Genomic DNA, 25,098 nt, shown 5'->3' with positions numbered 1-25,098 from the left:
ATGTATTGTATTTGCATATTTTTATTGTTGACTTTTTTTTTACTGTTCAGCGATTTTGGTCTATTTATCAAAGTGTGGGAATATAAGATAGAGGATCTGGGGTTCCGTCCACACAGGACTAGACATTTCATGTGACTTGAGCTCGTTCGCTAATGAGTCATATCCGATAACATTTGTTATATAATGGTGGATTGGTAACTGTCTCTTATATGACACTAGAGCAGCACTACAATTGAAGTTAATATATATATATATGAAAATGCGGTGTGAGTGCCAATACTCCATTCTTAATAAGATGTCATGAATATTCATATAATTATCAGAACGAGGTTAAGGTCGTATTCTAGCAACATGGCCGATAAACAAGATCGCTTACAAGACAGTTGTGGAACACACGATTTAACGATCGTTCCACCAATAACATTTGGATTTGTAGAAGATATAATTAAAGGCAGTAGTCAGAACCTTGGAATTAAAGAAGTATCAAAGGGTTATAAGTACTTCAGCGAGAAGTACGTTACAAATATTACTGGTAAGTTATCGATTTTTGTTCAACTTCCGCCTTTCAGTTTCAGTGTTTATTTACATGTGTTAACTGTCAAAAAAAGTACTCTAAATACTAATGTCTTCCATCCATTTATTTCCTCAGGTTTTTCTCTATGTTTTTCGCTGAAATTAAGAATTCTTCAGGCGACTGTTCATATCCATATATCAACGAAATTACAGATCCCATTTCTGATGGGACTATGACTCCCTTTAAAAAGACATGAAACTTTCTACCTCCCACTACTTTTTATTCTTTACAAATATATACCAACATGTACAATTTCCATTTAATAAAAATAATTGAATCTGTACAAAGGATGAAGAGCTTCGTGTGTATGATGTGGCTGAAGTTACATGTATTTGTGACATCATGGAACCTTATAGTCCAAATAATCATGACATCTTGAAAGGCTATTATTTTTTTTCTTTGACGCCTTAATTACTCGCAGGAATGCATCAAAGCAAAAATGTAAAATAGCCTTCCAAGACGACATAATTAGTTGGACTAGGAACTTTGTTAGATACATGTATGTACAATGATGTATAAAAATTAAATGTGGTATGCCCATATGCCACAAACCCTCCTTAAACTATATTAATAAATTGAAACTGCTAGCATTTATACATTTTGTACATGCAAGTTTGATTACTTGACTTTAATTAATTAAAAACTGTAATACTGTTCAATTTATTGATACAATGTAATTAACACAGGTTTGGTACGAGTGTATACATACATGTACAGTAGATGAATATACATGTATATACGGAGTAACTGCCTGTAATTTGCAAGAACTTCTTTGTCTTTTTCAGTGCATAAAGTAGATAATGGATGCCTAGTGAAAGGGAAGTGCCACAGGTCACAGAGAAAGAATGAAAGCCCACATGACATTGAGGTATGATATTTGATATTAAATCAACATCTGAGAGTATATCTTTATTATTAAAAGAATTAGATAGACCAAAAAAAGTTCAATTGATGACTGTTTTTAGTGCGAGAATGGGGATTCATTAGATAATGACAATTCAAATTATAGTTATGTAAAAAGTTTAAGTTTTACTTATTCATGAATCATTTGTTACTGATAATCTGGTGTTTATTAAAAATAAATTTAATTGTCTGAAAAGTACAAGCAGATATATGAATAATTTTGATATGGACATTACACAAGGATTATTTTTGGCCATTTTTAATCTGGTTTCTTTTATCATGTTTATTTTTATTCTTACCTTTCAGTAGTTCTACAACGGCAACAGCTTATAATTATGATGCCACACAATGAAATTTAAGAAATCAATTGAAAGTGTTTCAGTTAATTTTTATTTCAATGTAAAATTATGTGATATTTCTTAGTATGTTAACACTAATGACATCTATACACAATCCTTGTTAGTATAATTGGCAATTACACCCATCTTTGATGAGAAATCGAGGTTCGAATCCTCGACAAGGAGTATAGAAAGTGTTAACTGCTCTTTTATGTTGTAAGCAATATTTCACTTTTGCAAAAATTCATACATTCATGACATTTAGAGTTTAATACAGCCTGGTTTCGAATAAAGCCAGTTAAGAACTTTGAGCTTTCAATGATAGAGTATTTTATGGTTTACTCCATATATAACATGATTTGATACTGTATACATCTCAACATCTTTCAGTAGTTTATTATTTTTTCTGTTTAATATTAATGAAACTTTTATATAGACTGGACAATTTTTTTTAAAAGCTTGCCACATTGCGTTACAGCTGTATGGACCTCTATATTTGATTTTGGTTGTGTTTGTAGTTTGTTTGCTGTCTTATGGTAATTTGTGTACACTCTACATCTCTGTTTCTTATATGTACTTATAAAACATTTAGTATATATATATATATATATATATGTAAAGGCATTTTCTGCTTGCAATTATGTATGCATGTATAACAATGATTATTTTTGCAGATCATTTTATTGGATGGACCTATTCTACAGGCGAGTAAATGCTCATGTGCAATTGGAAAATTGGGAACGTGTGGCCATGTAACTGGTTTATTGTACAGCTTAGCTCATATGAAGACAAGTAATTACAGATCTATACCATCTGATGTTTTAAAGACTTCATTGCCACAATCCTGGCACATGCCCAGAGGTGAAAAGGTAAAGGGAAATACAGCAGATGATGTTATTGTGGTAGGCTATGACATAAAATCACCATACAGGCAACCAAGAGGATTAAGGTCAACCCTCTACAACCCAATTAAAGTACCTCTGCCACCTGTCTCTGATTTATGTTCTGCAATAGCAGACATAGATAACACCTGTCTTTTGTTGTCGGTCTCTTCACACCACAACACATCTACATGTAACATGATTGAGACCAGATTTGGAAAATATCCGAAAGGATTACCAATTAGCTACCAGCAAAAGTTATCTAGCCATTTCATTCTGAATGTCTTAGATGCAGATTTCCCCCTTTTGCCTATTGAGAACCTGATGGTCAATGAATTGAATCCAGTTTTAGATCAGAAAAAGTGCACCAGCTTGGACTCTATATGTGTAACTGCTGAGGAGAGCCACAACATAGAAGAAATGACCCGTCTTCAGAGTGTTGATCCTAAGTGGCATGCTATCCGTAAAGATAGATTAACAGCATCGGTAGCTGGGGATATCGTAAAAAGAAGAGCTGGTTTGTACATGTATATAGAAAAAATGCACACATTTGCCACAAGTTAAAGAACCTTTCTTTAAACTATAAAATTCTAATGATGTCAACAAGATAATTTGTAAAAAAAACAAAAAAGTGACATTTATCAACATTTATTTATTACTTCATTGCATTGGGTGTCATGAAGTACATATACATTGTACAATATATAAATATAAAAGGAGGGTCCATATGCAAATCTATATATATAATTATTCAAACATAAATTATTATAAATATTGAATTGAATTGAGTATACTAATAATTGATTTACATTAAAAATATTTGTTTAATTATGATATAAAACAAATAGCATACATGTGCAATGCACACTTGGAAAGGACTTGTTGGATAGAACATTGCAAATTGTATGATAATTGTCAACTTAAAAACTTCGCTAACATAAAAAAACCAAACAAACATATATCCATGGATCGAACAATGATGAATAGTATCCTAATGTTAAAAAACTATAGATAAAAACTCTAATCTACTGTTTACAAGTACATGTAGACACAGTTAATATTATTTTAATAAAATGCTGAATAATGAATACCAGACATTGTTTCATTTTTTCAGATAATGATCCTTTAGTTGCAAGATTAAAGACAATTCGTAAAGTTGTAACAGAAAGTATGAGACATGGGTTGTTGTTTGAGGCTGTAGCTGCCAATGCATATGCCACGGTATTTAAAATTACTATTTTATAGCCTATCATACAGTTCTTGTAGTTATATATAATAATACTTCTTTACTTTTCACCATAAATTAATCCAAAGTATGTTTTATTTACGGCTTAAAGTTTGTGACCTAATAAGGTAAACATTTATGTGATAGAAATGAATTGTACTGCATGTATTGTAATACATTTTTAAGTGTACGAGAGTGTGCATGGGGTTTACATATTGGAGAATAATAAGCTAAATAAACATTAAAATGAATACAAAAAAAAGAAAAGAAATAATTGGATTGCTTAAGGTGGTACCTAACACTGCAGGGAGAAAACTCAGCTAAACGTTTTAATTAGGTTGTGTTGTTTAGGGAATATTAAGCTTCTCAATGATCAAAATAAGCACTTGTCAATATAAATTATCTACGTTCATATCCGTAGATATGGATATTTTGACACCCTGAAGTACCCCAGTACATCATGAGTAATAATTGACAAAAACAATAGAGAATAATTAACAACCAAAAATTTAAGATTGCAGGGAAAAATGGAAATGTACTGAAATGAAGGACTACTCTTATAACTGTTTCAACAAATTGTCTAGATGAGTGATTAAGTACTGTTGAAATGAATTAGATAGAAAAATTAAATGAATTCAATTACATTTCTGTTATTATTTCTATTTCATTCGACTTGTAGCTTTTTATACCATTTTTGTGTTTCTTCCAGCTTCAAGATGACAGTGCAAATGTGTACCCTTGTGGCATAATTGTAAGCCCATTCTCTCCTCGGCTGGCAGCAAGCCCAGACAGAAAGGTATATAACCCATTAATGGTGCCACCTTATGGGTTATTGGAGATCAAGTGTCCTGTCAAGCAGTTAGAGGAATGCAGCTATCTGACAAAAAGTGATGATAACACCTGGAAATTGAAAAGGAACCATAACTATTACCACCAAATTATAATGCAACTGGCTGTTACTGGGTTAAAATGGTGCCATTTTTATGTGTGGCGCTCAGATGAAAGCCATCTTGAGTGTGTAAAATTTGATGAGAAAGTGTGGAAAGACATGAAAAGCAAATTGGACATATTTTACTTCTATCATTTTATTTTTAAAAAAATTACTGATCTTAATTTGTATTTCACAATCAACAGGACTTTTAGGTGTTTTTACAAAAACATAATATCATTTCTGTTAATTAAAGAAAAGAGTGGGGTTTAAAACTTTTAAATAACTTTTATAAGATGGGTAAGCAAATAAGTTTCAATATTCACTTGTTGAATAATATATATTTTAGAAAAAAATAATTCAACTTTGAATATTTTATTTTGGGGAGTGACATTGAAATACAACAGTATTGGCACACATTTTTCCTGTAATTAACTTTTTACAAATTGAAAGGGCTTCTTCCACCAGGTTTTAGATTAAAATGGAATGTATGATGTGGGGCAGGAGGTACTTGAGTAAAACTTGATTGCATTTTGTTTACAATAGCTTCAGGAATAAAGTTAAGGATGAATGTATAGAAGTCCTGCAATTTTATAGTTTATCAATATATATATATATTATTTCTATTTCATTCGACTTGTAGCTTTTTATACCATTTTTGTGTTTCTTCCAGCTTCAAGATGACAGTGTAAATGTGTACCCTTGTGGCATAATTGTAAGCCTATTCTCTCCTTGGCTGGCAGCAAGCCCAGACAGAAAGGTATATAACCCATTAATGGTGCCACCTTATCGGTTATTGGAGATCAAGTGTCCTGTCAAGCAGTTAGAGGAATGCAGCTATCTGACAAAAAGTGATGATAACACCTGGAAATTGAAAAGGAACCATAACTATTACCACCAAATTATAATGCAACTGGCTGTTACTGGGTTAAAATGGTGCCATTTTTATGTGTGGCGCTCAGATGAAAGCCATCTTGAGTGTGTAAAATTTGATGAGAAAGTGTGGAAAGACATGAAAAGCAAATTGGACATATTTTACTTCTATCATTTTATTTTTAAAAAAATTACTGATCTTAATTTGTATTTCACAATCAACAGGACTTTTAGGTGTTTTTACAAAAACATAATATCATTTCTGTTAATTAAAGAAAAGAGTGGGGTTTAAAACTTTTAAATAACTTTTATAAGATGGGTAAGCAAATAAGTTTCAATATTCACTTGTTGAATAATATATATTTTAGAAAAAAATAATTCAACTTTGAATATTTTATTTTGGGGAGTGACATTGAAATACAACAGTATTGGCACACATTTTTCCTGTAATTAACTTTTTACAAATTGAAAGGGCTTCTTCCACCAGGTTTTAGATTAAAATGGAATGTATGATGTGGGGCAGGAGGTACTTGAGTAAAACTTGATTGCATTTTGTTTACAATAGCTTCAGGAATAAAGTTAAGGATGAATGTATAGAAGTCCTGCAATTTTATAGTTTATCAATATATATAATGATTCAATATTGTCCATGATTTGTGGTTTAAAAAAAAACCTCACTTAATTTTATAACAGTGTATATATACTCTGTTGAATGAATTTCCAAAGTTGTTTTTAAAGTTTTATAAAGAGAACAATTATTCTTTTGTAACCTTATCATCAATGAAAACAACTATTTAAGTTTAGTCATTACAATTTTTTTTATAAAGTTAAATTTAAATTTCAAAATTAATGTTTAATTCAGGATTTTATACTGCTTGATGCCACTCTTTAACTAGAGGACCTTTAAACAAGGTCAGCATGTTTGCCACAGTCCAAAGCTGGTTGATAGTACCAACCATACTTAAAGGAATTATATTATCAAAGAGATGATATTCCTTTACCCTGCGAATATGTCGCTCAATGTGAATTCTTAATTTAGCAATAGTTTGAGTTTCCTCCACTTCCTGTCTGCTAAACTGACCATGGCTCATAAGGAAAGGTGGAGTGTTTACTGTTATACCTGTACCGTCTAAAACTTTGTTAAGTACAAAACCTTTATCCGCCATAATACTATCCCCACTCTCCAGTAGATCAATTAAACCACACAGTTTTGTGATTTCTACATCTGACATTGAACCAGTGTATAAACTAGAAACAAAAGTTAAAGCACCATGAGGTGCAATACCAACAAGTCCTTTCCAGGTATGGGAACTCTTATATGAAGAGTAACATTTTGAGCCAAGTGCAAGGGATGAGGGTCTCTCTGTTTTTATCTCGGTACAATCAATGACCACTCTAGTACTTGGATACAACATTCTAAAAACAGCTGGCATTTTAGCTTCAATGTTATACTTATTCGGCCATATATTAAAGCTACCTAATACAAAATATAAAAAATTATACCAGGTAATTATCTTACGACTAACTGTAGATATATGACAATTAAATCGTACCGCCAAATCCTGAGTAAGGAGTCCACACTTTAGTCTACATAAAAACATAAAGAGTTCATCAATGAGTAACATATTTCTTTGTCTTCCAATAGTTGCATTAACATTATCTACAGATTTATAATAATAGCTTGTCATTGAATTAGCAGCAGGTTTAATAAAATTAAAAAATGTAGTGAACATGGACATTGATACAAATCCAGTATAAAACAAAATCATTGAGTCATCTTTGGTAAATCTGAAAATGCCAAATCTTTCAATTTGTAATTTATCCTGTAGCTGCTTTATTTCTTCCTCTTTTTCCTGTAATTTCTTTTCCAGTTCAATAACTTTTGATGAAGAAATTTCATCAAATGCACTGCAAAACAATTAACATTCATGAACATAAAAGTATCATATATATATATATATTTATAAGTATATTATGTACGATAATGGCTAAGCAACGGTATTATTCTCATAAATATTGAAATCAATTGGTGATAAAATTTGATTAAAATGAATAGTTTTGGTTATGTCTTTTTATTTAGATGATCATGAGAACTGTATTAGGTTTATTGATATATTATTTGAAACAATATATATAACACAACAACCACTGAATTTGCATAAGAATACTGAGTGTCTGCAAAAGTTTCTGACAGTGACACATCAAGTGTATCATTCTTTAAATTTATAATTGGAGACTGCATATGAATTTAAAGAAGCAACACAAAAACTAACATGTTTGAGAACTTTCTTGAGATAGTATTGGAAAGTACTATATATATACATAATATACCTTGATTCTATTGAAGACTCCAACTGACCAGCAGATGTGTAACAACAGATTTTTAAGATCCCATACCGTAGTACTTTGATGATCCAGCATCTCTCTATCCAGCAGCAGTACATGATGTAAATTAACTCATTCAAAATAATTAATTACAATTGCAAACTGATTATAAAGAAGCAGTTTGACAACTGAATAATCATCTTGAGAATGATTTAGGGTCGTGTTTAATTTCAGCTCATCAAACTATAAATCATAATCTATCACAGAATTCTGATAAAAAAGACTGAAAAATTTAATTATTCTATACATCATTAATGCAAATCACATTTTATATTGTTATACATTATTTTTAGTATATACAAAATGTATTTGAGAGAAAAAAATAAAAATAAATGAAATAAATATAGACAATACAGCAAAAAATCTGACCAGCAGATATGTTTTTGTCTTTATCATCATGATTATAAAACAATATACATACATTGTATCATACGCTATGTGTACAATGAAATAATTACCATAAGCTTAGATCTTCATCTGGAATGTCTGGAATTGGTTCACAACCTAGATCTGCAGCATTATCTCCAGCTTCATCATCATGTCTTGGCCTTTTCTGTGGCACTGGGTGTTTAAACAGTTCCCTCCGCGGTGTTACTTGGTTCGACCAGTCAAAGATCGACGGAACACTTTCCGCTTTCAGTGTCTTCCTTACAGTAGTCCAGTCGAATTGTGAAACAATTGCTCAGATTGTGGTAAAAGCATCAAACTTTGCAGAGTGTTAGTTTAGGTAATAACTAACATTTTTAGCTATGGACCCAATTCAGAAAATCAAAATGGCGGCTCTGGGCGGCCATTTTGAAATCATGTCCAAAAAAATTAGAAAAATAATTAGAAAAAATATAAAAAATATGTTTCTTTACCAATTTTGATAAACTTTCGTATTTCTTATGACAAAAAATATCAACTGAGGACTTTTGAAGTATTTAGTGGCCATCTTGGATGGTGGCCATTTTGAAAACGTTAATTTTCAAATATATCATTATTCTCTATCCTAAATTGTTTTTTGAATTAATACTAAGTTTTATTTGCAATTACAACTAGTTTTGCAAACCATTTATTTTTGACTGTTAATATTGGATATATTCACCAAGTGCTCAAATAAGCCATGCGTATGTAAACATACGCATGGCTTATTTGTTTTTCGTTCATTTTTTTACATAGATAAGGCCGTTAGTTTTATCTTTTGAATTGTTTTACATTGTCTTATCGGGGCCTTTTATAGTTGACTATGCAGTGTGGGCTTTGCTCATTGTTGAAGGCCGTGCGGTGACCTATAGTTGTTAATGTTTGTGTCATTTTGGTCTTTTGTGGATAGTTGTATCATTGGCAATCATACCACATCTTCTTTTTTAAATAGTTTTACAAATAAATGTATGTAAAGAAATACGTAAATTCTTTTAATTGCAGTTACTTTTTTACAACCAAAAAATGTGTATATGCAATATGAGTTATGACCACTGTATGTTGAAAAGGAAAACTGCGTAGTTATTAAAATTACTGGAGCTGAAAAAAATAATAAAAAAATTGACTGGAAAGAATTCCTTAACGCGAAGAAGGACACGTGAGGATCTACAATGCCAGGCAAATACAAAAAGAGCAGACATAGACATTTGAGCTGCCGTAATCAGTCATTTGTTTGGAAACATACAACTGTTCTAATTTGATGAAGGCTATGTAATGGGAGAGTAACAAGGAAAAAGGTATTAATCCTTTCAAGGCAAATCTCAATATCAAAATATATTATGTCAGGAAAAACGAAAAAAGTCTAAGATGAGTCATGGATTGAGAAAACAGTAAAATAACCAGCCACAGTTGTGATGAATCAACAAGAACAATAACTGTAAGGTGTTTTGTTTTTCTTTATTTCTGATGAGGTATCTGACTATCATTCATCATGAAGCATCGACAATTATGATCGACAATAGTGTACGTTACTGTCGTTTGAACTACTAACCATTGTTCTTTTAGCCAGACTCAGTGCTGGAGATTAATATTTCAGGAGCAGATAACATACTAAATGATTGTTGAAACTGCACGATAAGGCAGTTAGACAAAATTTGAGACACAGAAAGAATGTCAAGAACCTGTAATTCGTGGAATGAGCCTCGCCAAATAGATAGAAAACAGTGACGACTCCCAGTTTGGAATTGTTTTGATATTTGAAATTGATAATATCTGTAAATTGTACTGTAAATGTTGTTAGTAAATATGAGTTGTCATGAAAGGAATGATTAATACACCACTTCTAAAAATTGAAAACTAGCTGCCATAGATCATATTCAAGCAAACATGAGTGTTTGCGTCTTTCTCCGGATTCTCAACGAATATGTTGGGGAAGTTATGAAACAGGCCATGTCTTTTAGTCGTGATGATGAAGGCCTCTTCATAGTCAAAGTAACTAAAATAGTTTGAAGAGTTAGGCTTGCCACTATAAAAAGGTTAACAGGGACATTCAATGTAAGCTTTCAAAATGAATCACTTCCACAATCGCTGAGACATCTTTCTCTCTATCTGAAGACTTATAAGTTGCAGTTGTATCCTTCCGACTACGAGTTGCACAATTGAACTATTATAGCTGAGAAATGATGTTTGTCTGCCACTCAACGATATAACTAGACTGTGTCGCATTGTTTAGCCATCATTCTTACTGAGGAAACTTATGTCTGTTGAACTGATTCGTGTCAACAGCGTTTACTGAGTGTCCCTGTAAAAAATTTCAAGAGAACTAATTTATATTGCTTGATTGCTTGCTATGGCCGCTACATTCCAATTTTGTTAACAGCGTTGTATCAGTTCTTCCTTCCATGATAACTCCAAGTTGTTCCAAGCGTTAACTGTATAATTTAGCGTGATCTGCAAGCTTGGAGATTATTAATATACCCCTTTCAGACCGTGTGTCATCAATGTATTTTATTATTTTAGAAAGAACAGCTCCAAGGATAAAAGATTTCTGGCTTTCTTTCTGTGTCTTGTACTCTCTGATTTGCTATGTTGTCAAGTTTGACCAATCATCAAGCAGGATATTATTGAGTTGACATCTTCAGATCTTACTTTGGCTAGGGGAATATGTCTTGTAGTACAGGTGCACAGTCATGCCCTATTTTTGTCGATTTGAAAATGTCAATGTATCATAAAGATCTTCAGATACATCACCACAGAAAAAATACACTGCAGTCATTGATTTTGTTGATCCAGTATTACCTTACAATGTCTAGTTACTTATTGTTTTCTTTCAATTGGCAACTTATCTAGTATGTTTTTCCTTTTACTGATGAACTATTCTGAGATCTGAACATTTGTTTGACATGATTTGTACCAATATGCCTTGTGATTCTGGAGTGATTCTGCAGTTACATTGCCCTCATTCAACTGTTTCGAATTGAGCGAAACCAAACATCTTCATATGTTTGCATCAAAGGAGTGATTGCCAGCTCAAATGTCTATGTCTGTTCCATCTGTATCTGCTTGGCATTGCAAACCCTCACATGTCCTCTCTTGCCTTTTCACACATTCCTTCCAGTCTAATCGCCTTTAATGTTCTTCTGATATCTAGCCCCAGGGTTTTCGAAATCTACAATTTTGATCTTTTCCAACAAAAACGTTCGTTCATAAATTATATCATATATACTTAATTTCTGTTTCAAAAACTTACTTAGGCAAACATGTGAGTAACAGAAATTCTGATGCTGATATCTTTATTTTGTAAACATGTGCATGCCTCATCTGACTTCTTTAAATTTGTGAATATCAAATATAGATGAGTTAAAAATGTATGAATGCAAACAGTGCATTAATAAGATTAGCGAATAATGATATATTGGAAAATCATGTTTCCAAATGGCCATCATTCAAGATGGCTACCCCCAAAAAATACAATATATATTTGTAGTTCTCAGATGACAGGCCTTGTCATCTGTGATGAATATACCACATGACTATATAAGAACCTCTCCGCAGTAAGCGCTCAACTTATACATGTTATAAGTCAAAGTAAACACGATTACTAAGGAAATGCAAATGTGTAAAGGCAGTATTTAGTATTACGACGATATGTAAATGTGGATGACAATGTGATCGAATTTGATAGACAGCGTGTGGTTTGGCAAAACATGTACCTTTCGTTTATTGTTAGATATTTTAAACTTCAATTGAAAACATTATAGTAATTGATGTTCATTTTACATTACTTGCATGATATGAAATTCATCATGTCTGCAAATAAGGTTTTTGAAAGTTGTTTCAAATGAACAATATCAATAAAACGAATTATCCTATAACCAGATAATTATTATAAACGACAGGTATACACATGTTTTCTTGCTTTATTTGTACTTGTTAAATACAATTCTCTTGTTATTCTATGTTGAACAAGCGGTGAAACCAATATTGCTTTTAGAGTAAAAGTTCATTTTATGATCCTCTTCGTGGTCCGCGTTTTATAATGCTGTTATACCCGATACGAAACAGAAGAATAACTCGGGGAGGGGGTATGCTCACTTTCCCCCTGTTTATATAGCTCAAACAAATACATTTGTATATCTTCGACAATGCATTTTTTTTTTTTTTTTATCGAAAAATTACTACATATTTTGGCTTAAAAGTCAAGATTTTTCAAGATGGCCGCCATTCAATATGGGTAATATTTCCAAAACTTTTGTTCAACAAGACAATTGAAATCAGCACTGTTGTTCTATTAACCAGGTTTCATGTCAATATCTTCTCTAATATCATTTTCATTAATTTTTTTTATTAACTAAGAGATCAAACGGCCGCCATTTTAAAATGGCCGCCTCGTCCACAAATGTCGATTTTCAAAGTGGGTCCATAGGTTAAAATGTTGTCCATGACATATACTACTACTATTCCAAATTTCATGCTTTTACCACAATCTGAGCAATTTTGTCAAAAATCTGCACAAATCGACTGGACTACAGGTGTCCATTTAAAATCAGTCAGTTTAAAATGTCTGGAGCAAATAACTGTTTAATCACTGATCTGAAATTGAATAGTTTTAGGATTAATATTCATTATTTCTATATAATTGAGTTGAATTTAATATAAATGTAGTTAGATATAAATAAATGACTTGTTGAAAAGCTGCAATCATAAAAAAAATACATTGTTTGACCAAAATCATGGAATATATCCTTTGCATTTTCTATTTAACATGTTTAAATTGTGTGAATGATTCCTAGGCTTAATGTTACAGGTGGTGAGGTTGGAAGTCATCTGATAACTTGTGTTCGTAAATGTTATGGACCATCACAAGTTGGTTATCCTTTATTGTACGTACATTGTATGTATTATTGTATTATTCTGATAATTCACTACACATTTCTACATGGTATTATCATTATCTTACGGACTTGTCATAACAATTCTGCTTTTCCAGTTAAGTATTCAAATTTTAAATAAAAATGTACAGTATCAGTGATGAATGCAGTAGAAACGATCAGTTTCATTCAACTGAACCTTGACTTATAACTTATGTACATCAACAAAGACAACATGGCATGCGATGTTTATATGACACCGATAAATTTGGTAATTATTACGTTGAACATGGGCCCTGGATCTCTTCTTATTGCTTGTATCTACATATTTCTTATGTTGTCTGTTTTGGGGAACCTGTGGAACGACAATTCCAAGTGCCTCCGCCCGTTGCCATTACATAACGGCACACAACAGTGCTTATCGTTCCCCTTGGATTTGCATGTTTGTTCGGCGTCCATCTTTGTTCGATTTACCGACCTTAGCCTCGATTTGAATTTTTAGGCGGAACTTATGAATATTCGTTGAGAATGGAGTATGACACAACTCTCCGTCCAAATAACAATTTATTTTAAAAAGTAAATACATGAATAGGCAAGAACATTTTCTAACCTTAATATAGAATCGAACACAAACATTGTTTCAACACGTTTTGAAGTTAAGGTTGTAACCTTTTTATTATATATAAATATCACAGTCAATTCAATCAATAAACATTTATTCTTTTTTTTGTAAAACAACTAGAAAAGGGCGGGTTTACTTATAGTCCGGCCGATCGGTGAAAAAAATACTCAAAAGGAGAGCACCAACTTTTGCATGATGTAGATATAGGAAGATGTGGTGTGAGTGCCAATGAGACAACTCTCCATCCAAATAACAATTTAAAAATTAAACCATTATAGGTTAAAGTACGGCCTTCAACACGGAGCCTTGGCTCACACCGAACAACAAGCTATAAAGGGCCCCAAAATTACTAGTGTAAAACCATTCAAACGGGAAAACCAACGGTCTAATCTATATAAACAAAACGAGAAACGAGAAACACGTATATATTACATAAACAAACGACAACTACTGTACATCAGATTCCTGACTTAGATCAGGTGCATTTGTGTGTACTGTATAATATTAACTATGGACCCACCCTGAAAATTCAATATGGCGGCTTATTTCAAGATGGCTGCCATACGCTCGCTCTGCAATATTTTCCAGTATTGCACAAATCAGAGAATTTGATGCTGGAAACACAACAATCAATATATATGAATGATTTGGTGTACTTTGCAATATTTTGGTTTGAGCTTTCTTTGGAATACAAAAAGGCGGCTATTTTCAAAATGACCACCTTGAAAAATAAGCAAATATTCATTTTTGGGAATTGACCTGAATATAAGTATTTTATTGATGTAGAGTGTCATTTAGTATCTGTCCCAGTTTTTGGCCTTTTTGCTTTTGCCTTAATTGTCATTTCATACACAAATTAGTAGCTTTCATAAAAACCTGCACTATTTGCTGTCTCGGGTCTTATACAAAAGCTGTGGATTGACCTGCCTTAAGATATTATTCAGTGCCTATCTTATTTCTTGGGTTGCAATATTTTGAAATTTGAGATATTATACTGTGAATTGGAAATCATTTAAACATATCTCAGTGAAATGGCAGGAATAGGGGACAACAAGGACATAAACATTGAAATTGCAGAAACTGAATCACTTGGGGATATGGAGAAACCCACAACTGAAGACGTTTTAACAGAGGACAGCTCAGAAATTACTATTAAACAATTGTACTTAAAAGAATAAGCAGATAGAAAATATAATGCTCAAATACCAGCTGAGATTTACCGCTATATAAAAACAGAGAGACGCGCAAATTGATAAAATATGTCTTGGTCTCATTACGATTCAATCTGAACTGAAAGAGGCAATGAATATTACAAACTAACAGATTGAGTCGAAATTGATAGTCAGACCACTAAGATATTCAATGTTGTGGTGAGACGGATGGACAAGCTGACAACAACTGAAAAAAGAGACACAGTTCTTTTTAAAAGTGCATTTGAACAACAGGATACCTTCCAATAACTGGAATATATTATAATTGAATTAGTGAAAAATCGAAGTAAAAAAGTTAAAATTCCTGCAATGGACACACCATCTAAGCCAAAAATTTACCTTAGCTAGTACAACGCAAGTTTACGAAAAGTACACAGCAAAATCCATGCATTGAGTCGTTCAAAAATTGAAGTTGAACCATCAACCGCGCCAACTCTTCACCTTAAGACAAAAGTCCTAAGTCAGGGTCCTTGGCCCTGCATGAGACAGTTCAATTTATTAAACAACAATCTTCATTTGGGAACATACAATAAACCTATAATACTAATCACGGATACCAGCAAAAGGCTTATATGTCTTCTTTCGCACACTTACCATCTACTATGAGTCAATAATATTCGGTTTAGAGCAGCATACCATTACAGAAACAATTGGCTGCAAGTGGATTCTATCGGATTTCTCCAATGCTGAATGCAGTGCCTACTTACAGTATCATCCCCGTCGAATCAATGGCAAATCCCATATTTATCACTCCAATTATGACAACCTCGTGAGCTCCTGGAGCTCTAACAGGCTTTCCGTAACAGCACGCCGACTCAACTGACCGATCCACGAAATGGCAGAGGAAACCGAAAGAGTGTGAACACAGCATTTTTTCCAGACTCCTCATTGGAGAGGTAATATACCTGATGGCAAGAAAATATATATTTGCAAGGGACTGGAGCTGAAACCCAAGGCTAAAAAAAAATGCAAAATCTCGATTGAAGAGTATCCTTGAATTTGGAGGCGTTCATTTACCAAATTTAAAAACCTTCCGGTAGAGGATAATGGGAAATCAGAAAAAAATGTGTGTAGGCCCCAGCTCGCCAAGCCGATGTTGGCTTTGAGTACGCTAGCAAGATAAACACAGATGACGATTCCAAGGCCTTAACCAGATTCATTTTGGAGCAGCGCTTCAGCAAGAAGGACGATCAAACCAAATTGGAACCGAAGCATTTTTCCGACGATGTTCAGACACAGATTCTTCAAGGCATGTAAAACAGGGGAACCCAGAATCATTCAACAAGCCGTTAAAATGATAGAAAACCTCAATAGCAAAACAGATGGCAATATATGAATCAAATAGTTTTTAAAGGTACCATTATCATAATTAAGTACGCCAGACGCGCGTTTCGTCTAAACAAGATTTATCATTGACGCTCATATCAAAATATGTATAAAGCCTACCAAGTACAAAGTTGAAGAGCAGTGAGGATCCAAAATTCCAAAATAGTTGTGCAAAATACAGCTAAGGTAATATATTCCTAGGATAAGAAAATCCTTAGTTTTTCGAAAATTTCAAAGTTTTTCAAACAGGAAATTTATAAAAATTAAATTTAAGAAAGAGTGCCAATTATGACCATCGATAAGTCTACCTTGCTGATGGCGCAGTATCACCGACCAATGAAGGAAATATGAGCGTTGTTTTGAACTACGAGGTGCATAACCTCACATAAATTGTCACAAAACCAGATGATGTTATGCTTTCAAATAATCAACTAAACCGTGGATTCGCCGATCAATATAACCTCGGTTCTTCTGATCGAATTATTATGGAAGATCACTAGTTCAATTTAAGATCACCTGATCAATTTAAACGTGGAAGATATCCTGAGCAAAACAACCGCAATAGATCGCCAAATAGAAGTACACCCAAGCTTAATTAATATCTATCGATCAGCAACAATCCCACTAAGCTACAGATCATCTAGTAAATAAAAAGTTATCAAAGGTACCAAAATTATAATTTAATACGCCAGACGCTCGTGTCCTCTACATTAGACTCATCAGTGACAAAATAACAAAGTCGAAGAGCATTGAGGACCCAAAACTCCAAAAATTGTGCCAAATAAGGCTAAGGTAAACATTTATCAAAATTATAAAATGTTTGAAATAATCAATATACCTTGCATGAGCTCGATAAAAAGGAGCTTCGTTTCGTAAGTATTTTAGTCTAGAAGCCATCTTATTAACTGCCGAACTGATGACCCCAAAGAACTCTGATTGCCATATACATTCAAGCGATATAAACATAAATATAGATGTCAAAAGATATAAGACTCGAGCATATGTATATTTCTAAGTTCATATTGCGGATACAAAATATATGTTAATCTTCATTTTTTCTTGTATAAGAATGAGTGTTGGGTGGTCGAATCAGTCAGTTCATTTTCTTTTTCATTAAATACTTGAACAGCACAATGCATGTGGTATCCATCTCTAGCCAATGGGTTTAATCGAAATTCACATGAATACGGATTCAATGAGGTCGAGTTTTTCACTTTTAAATGAATACTTCATCATCAATGTTTCTTAGCTTATTTTGACAAGATTGAAACACACGGCCTGCTAAAAGCGATATTTTATTTCACTTTTTCACTTTCATTAATGATTGAACCAAAAAAAAAAGCCATGTTTTGTTATCTTTTATATATCTCGTAGCTAGTGGCCTTTAAATAAAATGTATACATAGTAATTTAGGACCTTATGTATTTAAGCAGGTATTTTTAGGTGGGAGATAGACGTTAGATTAACTTACCTCCTATACAGTTCTAGGAATTTGATTGGTTATCAGAGTCCGCGCGTGAAGACCGTGTATATTTCATATAAGTTAGTAGGGAGGTGAGGCTTATTTCATAAACGGTTAGTAGTGGTGTTACGTCCCTTTACATTCCATATTCTAGCTTAGTAGGGAGGCGGGGCTTATTTTATTCACGGTTAGTAGTAGTCTTTCGTCCCTTTATAAAAAAAAACGGTACTGAGAAAAATTCTTTAAGGTTTCAACATACAAAGAAATTGATGATTAAGATTAAAATAAATTCATGAAACACATTTCAACCTAACACGTTGTTATATTATTGTTGGCATCTGTTTTGTAGGATCAATGGAAGTAGTTTCCTAATGCTTAAAGTATTAAAGACATGCTCATTTTGATAGGTCACTACTCTAAATTTTACACGTTAAAATAGTCAGTAAGATGAATTCCTTACATAAAGTGCTAGTGACGTAAAACGATATATATGGGGTCAGTAAATTCCATATGGGGATTCGAGCGTCGCTCTCACCAATATGGTATTAACTGACCCCATTATATATACCGTGTTAGTTCACTAGCACACCATGTAACTAATGTTTTTGTCTTCAACTTGAATATTTGTGCGTACGACGTTAACCATATAAACATTGTTTATTTATTTTTTTAAGAACTTTAGAGTACTAGAATGCTATATCAGGAATCTGATGTACAGTAGTTGTCGTTTGTTTGTGTAATTTATACGTGTTTCTCGTTTCTCGTTTTTTTTTGTATATAAATTAGACCGTTGTTTTCCCCGTTTAAATGGTTTTATACTAGTCATTTTGAGGCCCTTTGTAGCTTGTTGTTCGGTGTGAGCCAAGGCTCCGTGTTGAATGCCGTACATTGACCTATAAGGGTTTACTTGTTTAAATTGTGACTTGGATGAAGAGTAGTCTCAATGGCACTCACACCTCATCTGCCTATATCTATATAAGTCATATGATTTAGAAATGTTTCGCCGTTTTGTCAGTCAGTTTGGCTGTATTATCAATCATTTAACAAATGATTTTTTTCATCGTTTTATAATTAAAAAATCATTTTTTATTTGTACATTTATTTAAATAAGAATAAAAAACTGTCAGGTACATTTAAACAATTAATCGTTTACTCTAATTCTTTATAAGTAGTCAAGCAATGAATTAGATTCGTTCCAATTACTGAAAGTCTTTTTAAAGTTGTTTTTATTTCCTTTTAAGCAACATATTACTTTTACTAAAATCAATAGACGCGATTGACATAGTTTTACACGGAAAACTCATGTCATTTGTCTCTCATTTTCAAAACATTAAAAGTCTTCAGTTCTCTAACTTTGGTCCATGTTTGAAGTTCTATTTCTCCTGCCTGGTCTGCTATGATTTCAAATTAAGATATTGTATTTAAATTTGATCGGTCAAACTCGATACGATAATATATTACAGCTATTTTGAGATGTTTTTTTTTTTATTAAACATCAATCAGTTCTGCATTATTTTTGTCCCGAACATATCTGGACATAATTTTCGTAAATATGTAGAATTGGCGTACTCCTTTGACGTACATGTATACAACCATATTGAACAGAACTTTAAGAAACATACAACTGTACATGTTACAAATAATGGTTTCCTAAAATAGCATAACTTGTCAGCTTGAGTTTACTTGTTTAAGTTTATCTGACATGGCAGAGTGACATAATGTCCTACCACAGATTAGGTAACCTGTCAAAATCGGTATACATAGAGTCGTACATTGTACGTAATATGAAAACTTGACTCGGCATACAATCTAATGGTCAATCGCATATGATGACATCAACAAGAAAATCTCATAGCTGTTAAGATGAATACATGTAATCCGCAAGCAATACAAATTAAGTGTTTTAAGCAAATAGAATAAATACTAGTGTGTACAACTGACGGCATAGTTTGGCAACAACTACTTTACCTTTACCACTGAAAGGCATGACTCTGCATTTATCTTAACATCTGTGCCAGGCATAACGGATATGGTATCACCAATATCCAATTCAATTGCAAAGCTTCCAGATACTGTACGGTCGGCAATATCTTTGGAATACATGTTTTGTATAAATAGAATGTTTATTGTGTTCTTCTTGATATTATAGAAACTATATTGAGATATGCCACGCATTGAAACCATTATGATATAAAGTCCGGGTTTTTCGCAAATAAAAACTCCTGTTGATAGCAATCCAGTCGTATTTGAAATTCCTGCACTTGTTCTTAGTATGTTGTATTTTATAACTTGACCGTAGGTGTAAACAACTGCTGATGTGCTACAAGCTGTAACCATTACTTCAAACAAAAAACAAAAAAAACAAAAACGAAAAAATAATTATATAGGACATACCATGATCATAGTGTTACATGTACACCGCCATATTTAGTATTTGTTTGATATATGTCGGAAAACATGAAATTCTGTTTCCGTTCGTTGCTCTCTATCGTTTTAGTTTTGAGGTTGTTTTTTTTTTATCGATAACAAATCGTCTTTTTGATTTGTACAAATATCATTTGTTTTATATCACATTATGTAGGACCCTGTTTACTGCTTACTATAAGGTATGGATTTTGTTCATTCTAGAACGACCACGATTTTTAAATTGAATGTAGTTTTATCATAGTTTAATATATATCAAATTGGCAATGATACCGCACCTTCTTATTTTTAAATATATGTAATTGAGTAAATAGACGAGTTTTCTGGATAAAGCAATCTTAGCGTTTATCTTGAATTACATATGTTATAATTGTACCTACCCTTTTCACTATAATTATTTATTTTGGAAAACAGTCCGCCAAGTGTCACATTATTTCGAAGTTCTAATTGGTGCAGATATGTATTTGTATGATTTTGTCCATCTTCCAATTTCTTCAAGCTGTTTTTCGCAGTACTGTATCTTTCCTTAGCAATACTTTCTGACTGGTTCATACTGTTTTGAATTTGGTTAATGAAAAATGTATTGTTTGCAACGTAATTTTCTGTTGTTTGTGCTTTCCTGTATAAAGCTAAAAGGTTCTGACTGGTAGACTGACTAATGCTTTCCAATTGGTTGGACTTTAATTCTAATGTTTGCACTTCTTTTTGTAGAGAGTTCAAGGTCTGAAGTTGATTTTCATTACTCAGATTACGTAAATCAACTATTTCCTGTCGTATTTGGTTAAACATTTGATCTGTTTTGTTACCGTTATCGTATAACTGTCTTAGTCTGTCATCTGTTAGATTTTGTCTAGATTTCAAATTCTTCAAGGTTGCTTCAGTCGTATCGAGTATCTTTTTCGAAATGATATCTGACATGTTCATGTATTTATGAATTTGACCTATTGACAATGTATTGTTCGTAACATATTTTGCTGTTGTTTGTGTACTCCTGTATAACGCTAAAACATCCTGACTTCTAGCTTGACTACTGCTTTCCAATTGGCTTGTTTTCAAGTTTAAGGTTTGCACTTTATTTTTCAGAGAGTTCAATGTCTGGAGTTGGTATACGGTCTTCAAATTACGTAAGTCACCGACTTCCTGTTGCAGATTATTAAGTCGTTGATCTGATTCGTTACGGGCATGGTATAACGTATTGTCCTTTGTTTCCAGGGCACTTAGCTTCAGTTCAATGTCCATGATTCTTTTAAAAAGTTTTTCAATCGCATCACTATCTGATTGACACGTACATGTATTATTTACCGGTATTGCAGTTGTCTGTTCCACTGACGATATTCTGTTTTCAAGCTTTTTTATGTAGTTTTCCATTTGATACATTTTACTATCCTGATTAACAGAAACTTGGCGTTTTTCTAGTTCGGCTACTTTTTGTTCTAGTTGATATCGATGTTGTTTTTCGTCCGACAAAAGTTCTATCAGAGTCAGAAAATGTTGATCGGTTATAACTGAACCACCGCCTTATTGTGGAGCAAAAGTACTTTTGTCGAGAAGAAAACCTCTAGTGATCCAGCTCTTGTACAAAATGAGAACAGTCAACATAAACCAGACATGCACGTTCATTTTGTTAAATGAACCAACAGTGTATGTATAATTAGATTTTAAAGTCAGTTATTTCAATGAAGTCCGAACAGAACTTGATATTAATTAACGTTATGATAAAATATCATTAAACTTACTTACGTGGATTTTTATCAGCCTATGTGTATTTAATCCAATAGAAAATTATTGACACGCAATCTGTGCAAATACATTTATCGTTTTGATAACTTTGTGGTGTTATTTTTATAAAAACTAGTGCATAGTTGTAACATGTATCTACAAATTGTTTGTTATTGTATACGCTAATATAGTTAGAATATACGGTTTTCTAAATTATATTTACAATCCGTTTATGTGTTCCAGAGACACTTAAGAAGCGTGTAAGAAGAGTGTTACAATTGAAACTTTGAAAAAATCAATACTTTAATATCCTTTTGTACCGACTCATGTTTCATCTATTGGAATAACTTGTCGCGGTCCTTGGCTTCCATAATATCGTTTCAGTCGTTGTTATCTCTGAAAACACTGCAGGCTATTTTGCTTTAATTTGGTCATAATCATTCTTAAATGTGTGTCGCCTATATAATTGGATAAAAAAGCCTGCTTCGAATTTACAAAATATTAATGACTACAATGGCAGTGCTTTGCAGTATTACAATTTAATGTAAGATGTGGTTCATAGGAAGGTGTTATATTACCTCCTTTGTTGATATAATCATAGTTATAAAATCCCGTAGTAACGTTTAGATTTCACTTTTTTCCGTATGGCTATCAATAATTTGTACACAATCGTAACTTTGGTTTTCAACAATTCCGATAAAATGTTTACGAATCATAAGAATTTACAGAAAAAGTACGTCAGCGATTTCGAACCTCTTTGTTGCTGTCATCCCATAGTTACAGGACTTTACCGTTAGATGTTTATTATTTTCTGGGTTGGCTTCAACAGACTTTAAAACCCTAATAGTCAGATTGAAGTAATTTCTTCACATGCTGTACCATGCATATATTAAGGATGCTTTATTAAGTTCACTCGATAATTCTCACATTTGATTTAGTTACAGTAAGATACCGTTCGATTAAGAAAGATTATGATGTGTCATTCCTTTCGACTCGCAGATTATTGTTCGTGCCATGTGCTGAATCTAGAATGATGCGACATTAAGCAATGTTAATCAGAAAAGGCACACGTGTTCACTGGTCATATATTGATTACTCCTTGGAATACCCTTAATTTATCATAATTTGGTGCACTATATTTACCGTGTGTCGAGGTTCACACACATATTTTAGGTTTAACAGCCGTGCGTGTTGTGTTATACATTTTAGTGCACATTCCAGATTTTCTACACTCAAGCAATGTTATGAAGTTACAAGTGTAGAAATTTTGCTTTCCTGTATAAGTATTAATAAAACCACTAATTTATAACGAACATGCTTTCTATGTTAAATTCTTCAATTTCGTGCATTAATGGCTACGTTGTCCTAGGTTCATATAAAATTGCAGTTACGTATGTAAAAACTATTACCAGTCAGCGAAAAATTCAGCGTTGAATACGACAACCAGTCGTAAATAAATGAATTTGAACTTAACGTCTGTTGTTAATAGGTAGTCTGTATTGAGTTCAATATAGATAAACGTAATGATTAAAGTATATCTTTCTATTTATCGTTATTTACTCGAAAACTATGCTAATACATTTATCTAGTGTTTGACTACGTCCTATTTATTAAAGTGAATGCGTAATTAAAATCATTTGTTACTGTTTAAGACACGGGAATTCATTAAAATATATAACGTTTTAATAATTGAATTTACAATCTGTTATGTATCACAGAGTCATATAAGATAAATAAGTAATCAATCATGGTAATGCAATCGCATTTTTGAAAATATTATTCCTTTCCTTTTGTATCTAGCCTGAATCGGGCTGTTCTGGCCACTTGTAGTGATTCGAAATTATCGCCATCTGATGTTCTGTACCATTTATTAATACTCAATTTTAAATTCGCGTAAACAAACTCGTATAAAACTTTTACTAACATAATGATTGACAGAAAAATGTTCTTTGGTTCAGTTTTTTTTTTATCAGTTTTTTCTCGAAAGTCGATTCTACATTAGAGGCTATTATGCGTATACAAAATCCCGTATCTTATGTTTATTTCTTTAAACAATTAACCCTTTCGTTTCATTTTGAAAATCAAAGCCCTCTTTAAATAAATTTCTGGATTTAGAAATATTCGTTTTCCTCACCTTAACAGCAGTATATAAACTTAGTCGCATATGGAGTATATATTTCTCAATTCATACGGCATTCAAGAGTCACTCAGACTTGGTAAAACGTCATCAATGTCTGATTAAATAATAATTGAGACAGGGGTTGTCATAGAACGTCTAGCTCTTTTTCTAAAAAAAAGTGCATCGGAAATTACTAAGTAAATAGTGTATATCGCGAGTTAATTTGTGTGTACTTTTTTAGTCCGCACTTAATACCAATACTGTCTAAACTGTGTAATAAGGTTGTCAAACAATATCTTATAATTGTTAATCAGTTCAAACAGACTATACCCATCAGTCAACAGAGCTTTTCATCATTTAATATATAGTTAACTTGATTGCTCATACATGTATATCATACATAGGAAAACGGATTTTGCAACATGCAGATTAATTAAAAGCGTATCCATAATGAATATGTTACTGAATACTCATACTGTAATTAAATATCTTCTGTCATGGAACGTTCTTGATTCTCTGTTTCAATCACACACTGAAACCTTAGCAACATCATATGTGTTATCTTATTATATCAAGATGGTTTGAATACCGAAGAATGCAAGAAAATACACATTTTTCGAACTTTTTCATCTTTCTTATATTAGACAAAAAATTACATCATTTACCGTTCGCTTTATTTCAATAAAACATAGAACCGTGAGGTATGTACAGTTAATCAATTAAGCGGTTATTATGCATATAACTAGCAGTAATCGTCAACCAATGAACAAGATTCATTACAAAAAGTGGTTTTGTTTTAATTTTAAGCAACGTGTTACGTTTACCCTGTTAAATA

The 25,098-nt window shown here is 32.5% G+C and overlaps 1 protein-coding gene across 1 annotated transcript; it reads left to right on the top strand.

Moving 5' to 3' along the window:
* Positions 1-341: 341 nt before the first annotated feature.
* LOC134693334 (uncharacterized) lies at positions 342-5,395 on the top strand. Its single transcript, XM_063554089.1, has 5 exons — positions 342-532; positions 1,360-1,442; positions 2,490-3,213; positions 3,811-3,917; positions 4,631-5,395. The coding sequence occupies exons 1-5, from the start codon at positions 352-354 to the stop codon at positions 5,120-5,122; spliced, it is 1,587 nt and encodes a 528-aa protein (XP_063410159.1). The 5' UTR covers positions 342-351; the 3' UTR covers positions 5,123-5,395.
* Positions 5,396-25,098: the final 19,703 nt, after the last annotated feature.

This window comes from Mytilus trossulus, chromosome 12 (assembly GCF_036588685.1).
Source record: "Mytilus trossulus isolate FHL-02 chromosome 12, PNRI_Mtr1.1.1.hap1, whole genome shotgun sequence".
NCBI lineage: Eukaryota > Metazoa > Mollusca > Bivalvia > Mytilida > Mytilidae > Mytilus > Mytilus trossulus.
Note: the sequence above shows the minus strand (reverse complement) of the source record. Positions and strands in the feature narration are given on the sequence as shown.

Bases quoted from the DNA above. Each gene is read 5' to 3' on its own strand.
- LOC134693334 (XM_063554089.1), top strand. From the start codon at position 352: ATGGCCGATAAACAAGATCGCTTACAAGACAGTTGTGGAACACACGAT. The intron at 1,443-2,489 runs GTATGATATTTG...TTATTTTTGCAG, and splicing joins AAAGCCCACATGACATTGAG to ATCATTTTATTGGATGGACC. The intron at 3,214-3,810 runs GTTTGTACATGT...TCATTTTTTCAG, and splicing joins TATCGTAAAAAGAAGAGCTG to ATAATGATCCTTTAGTTGCA.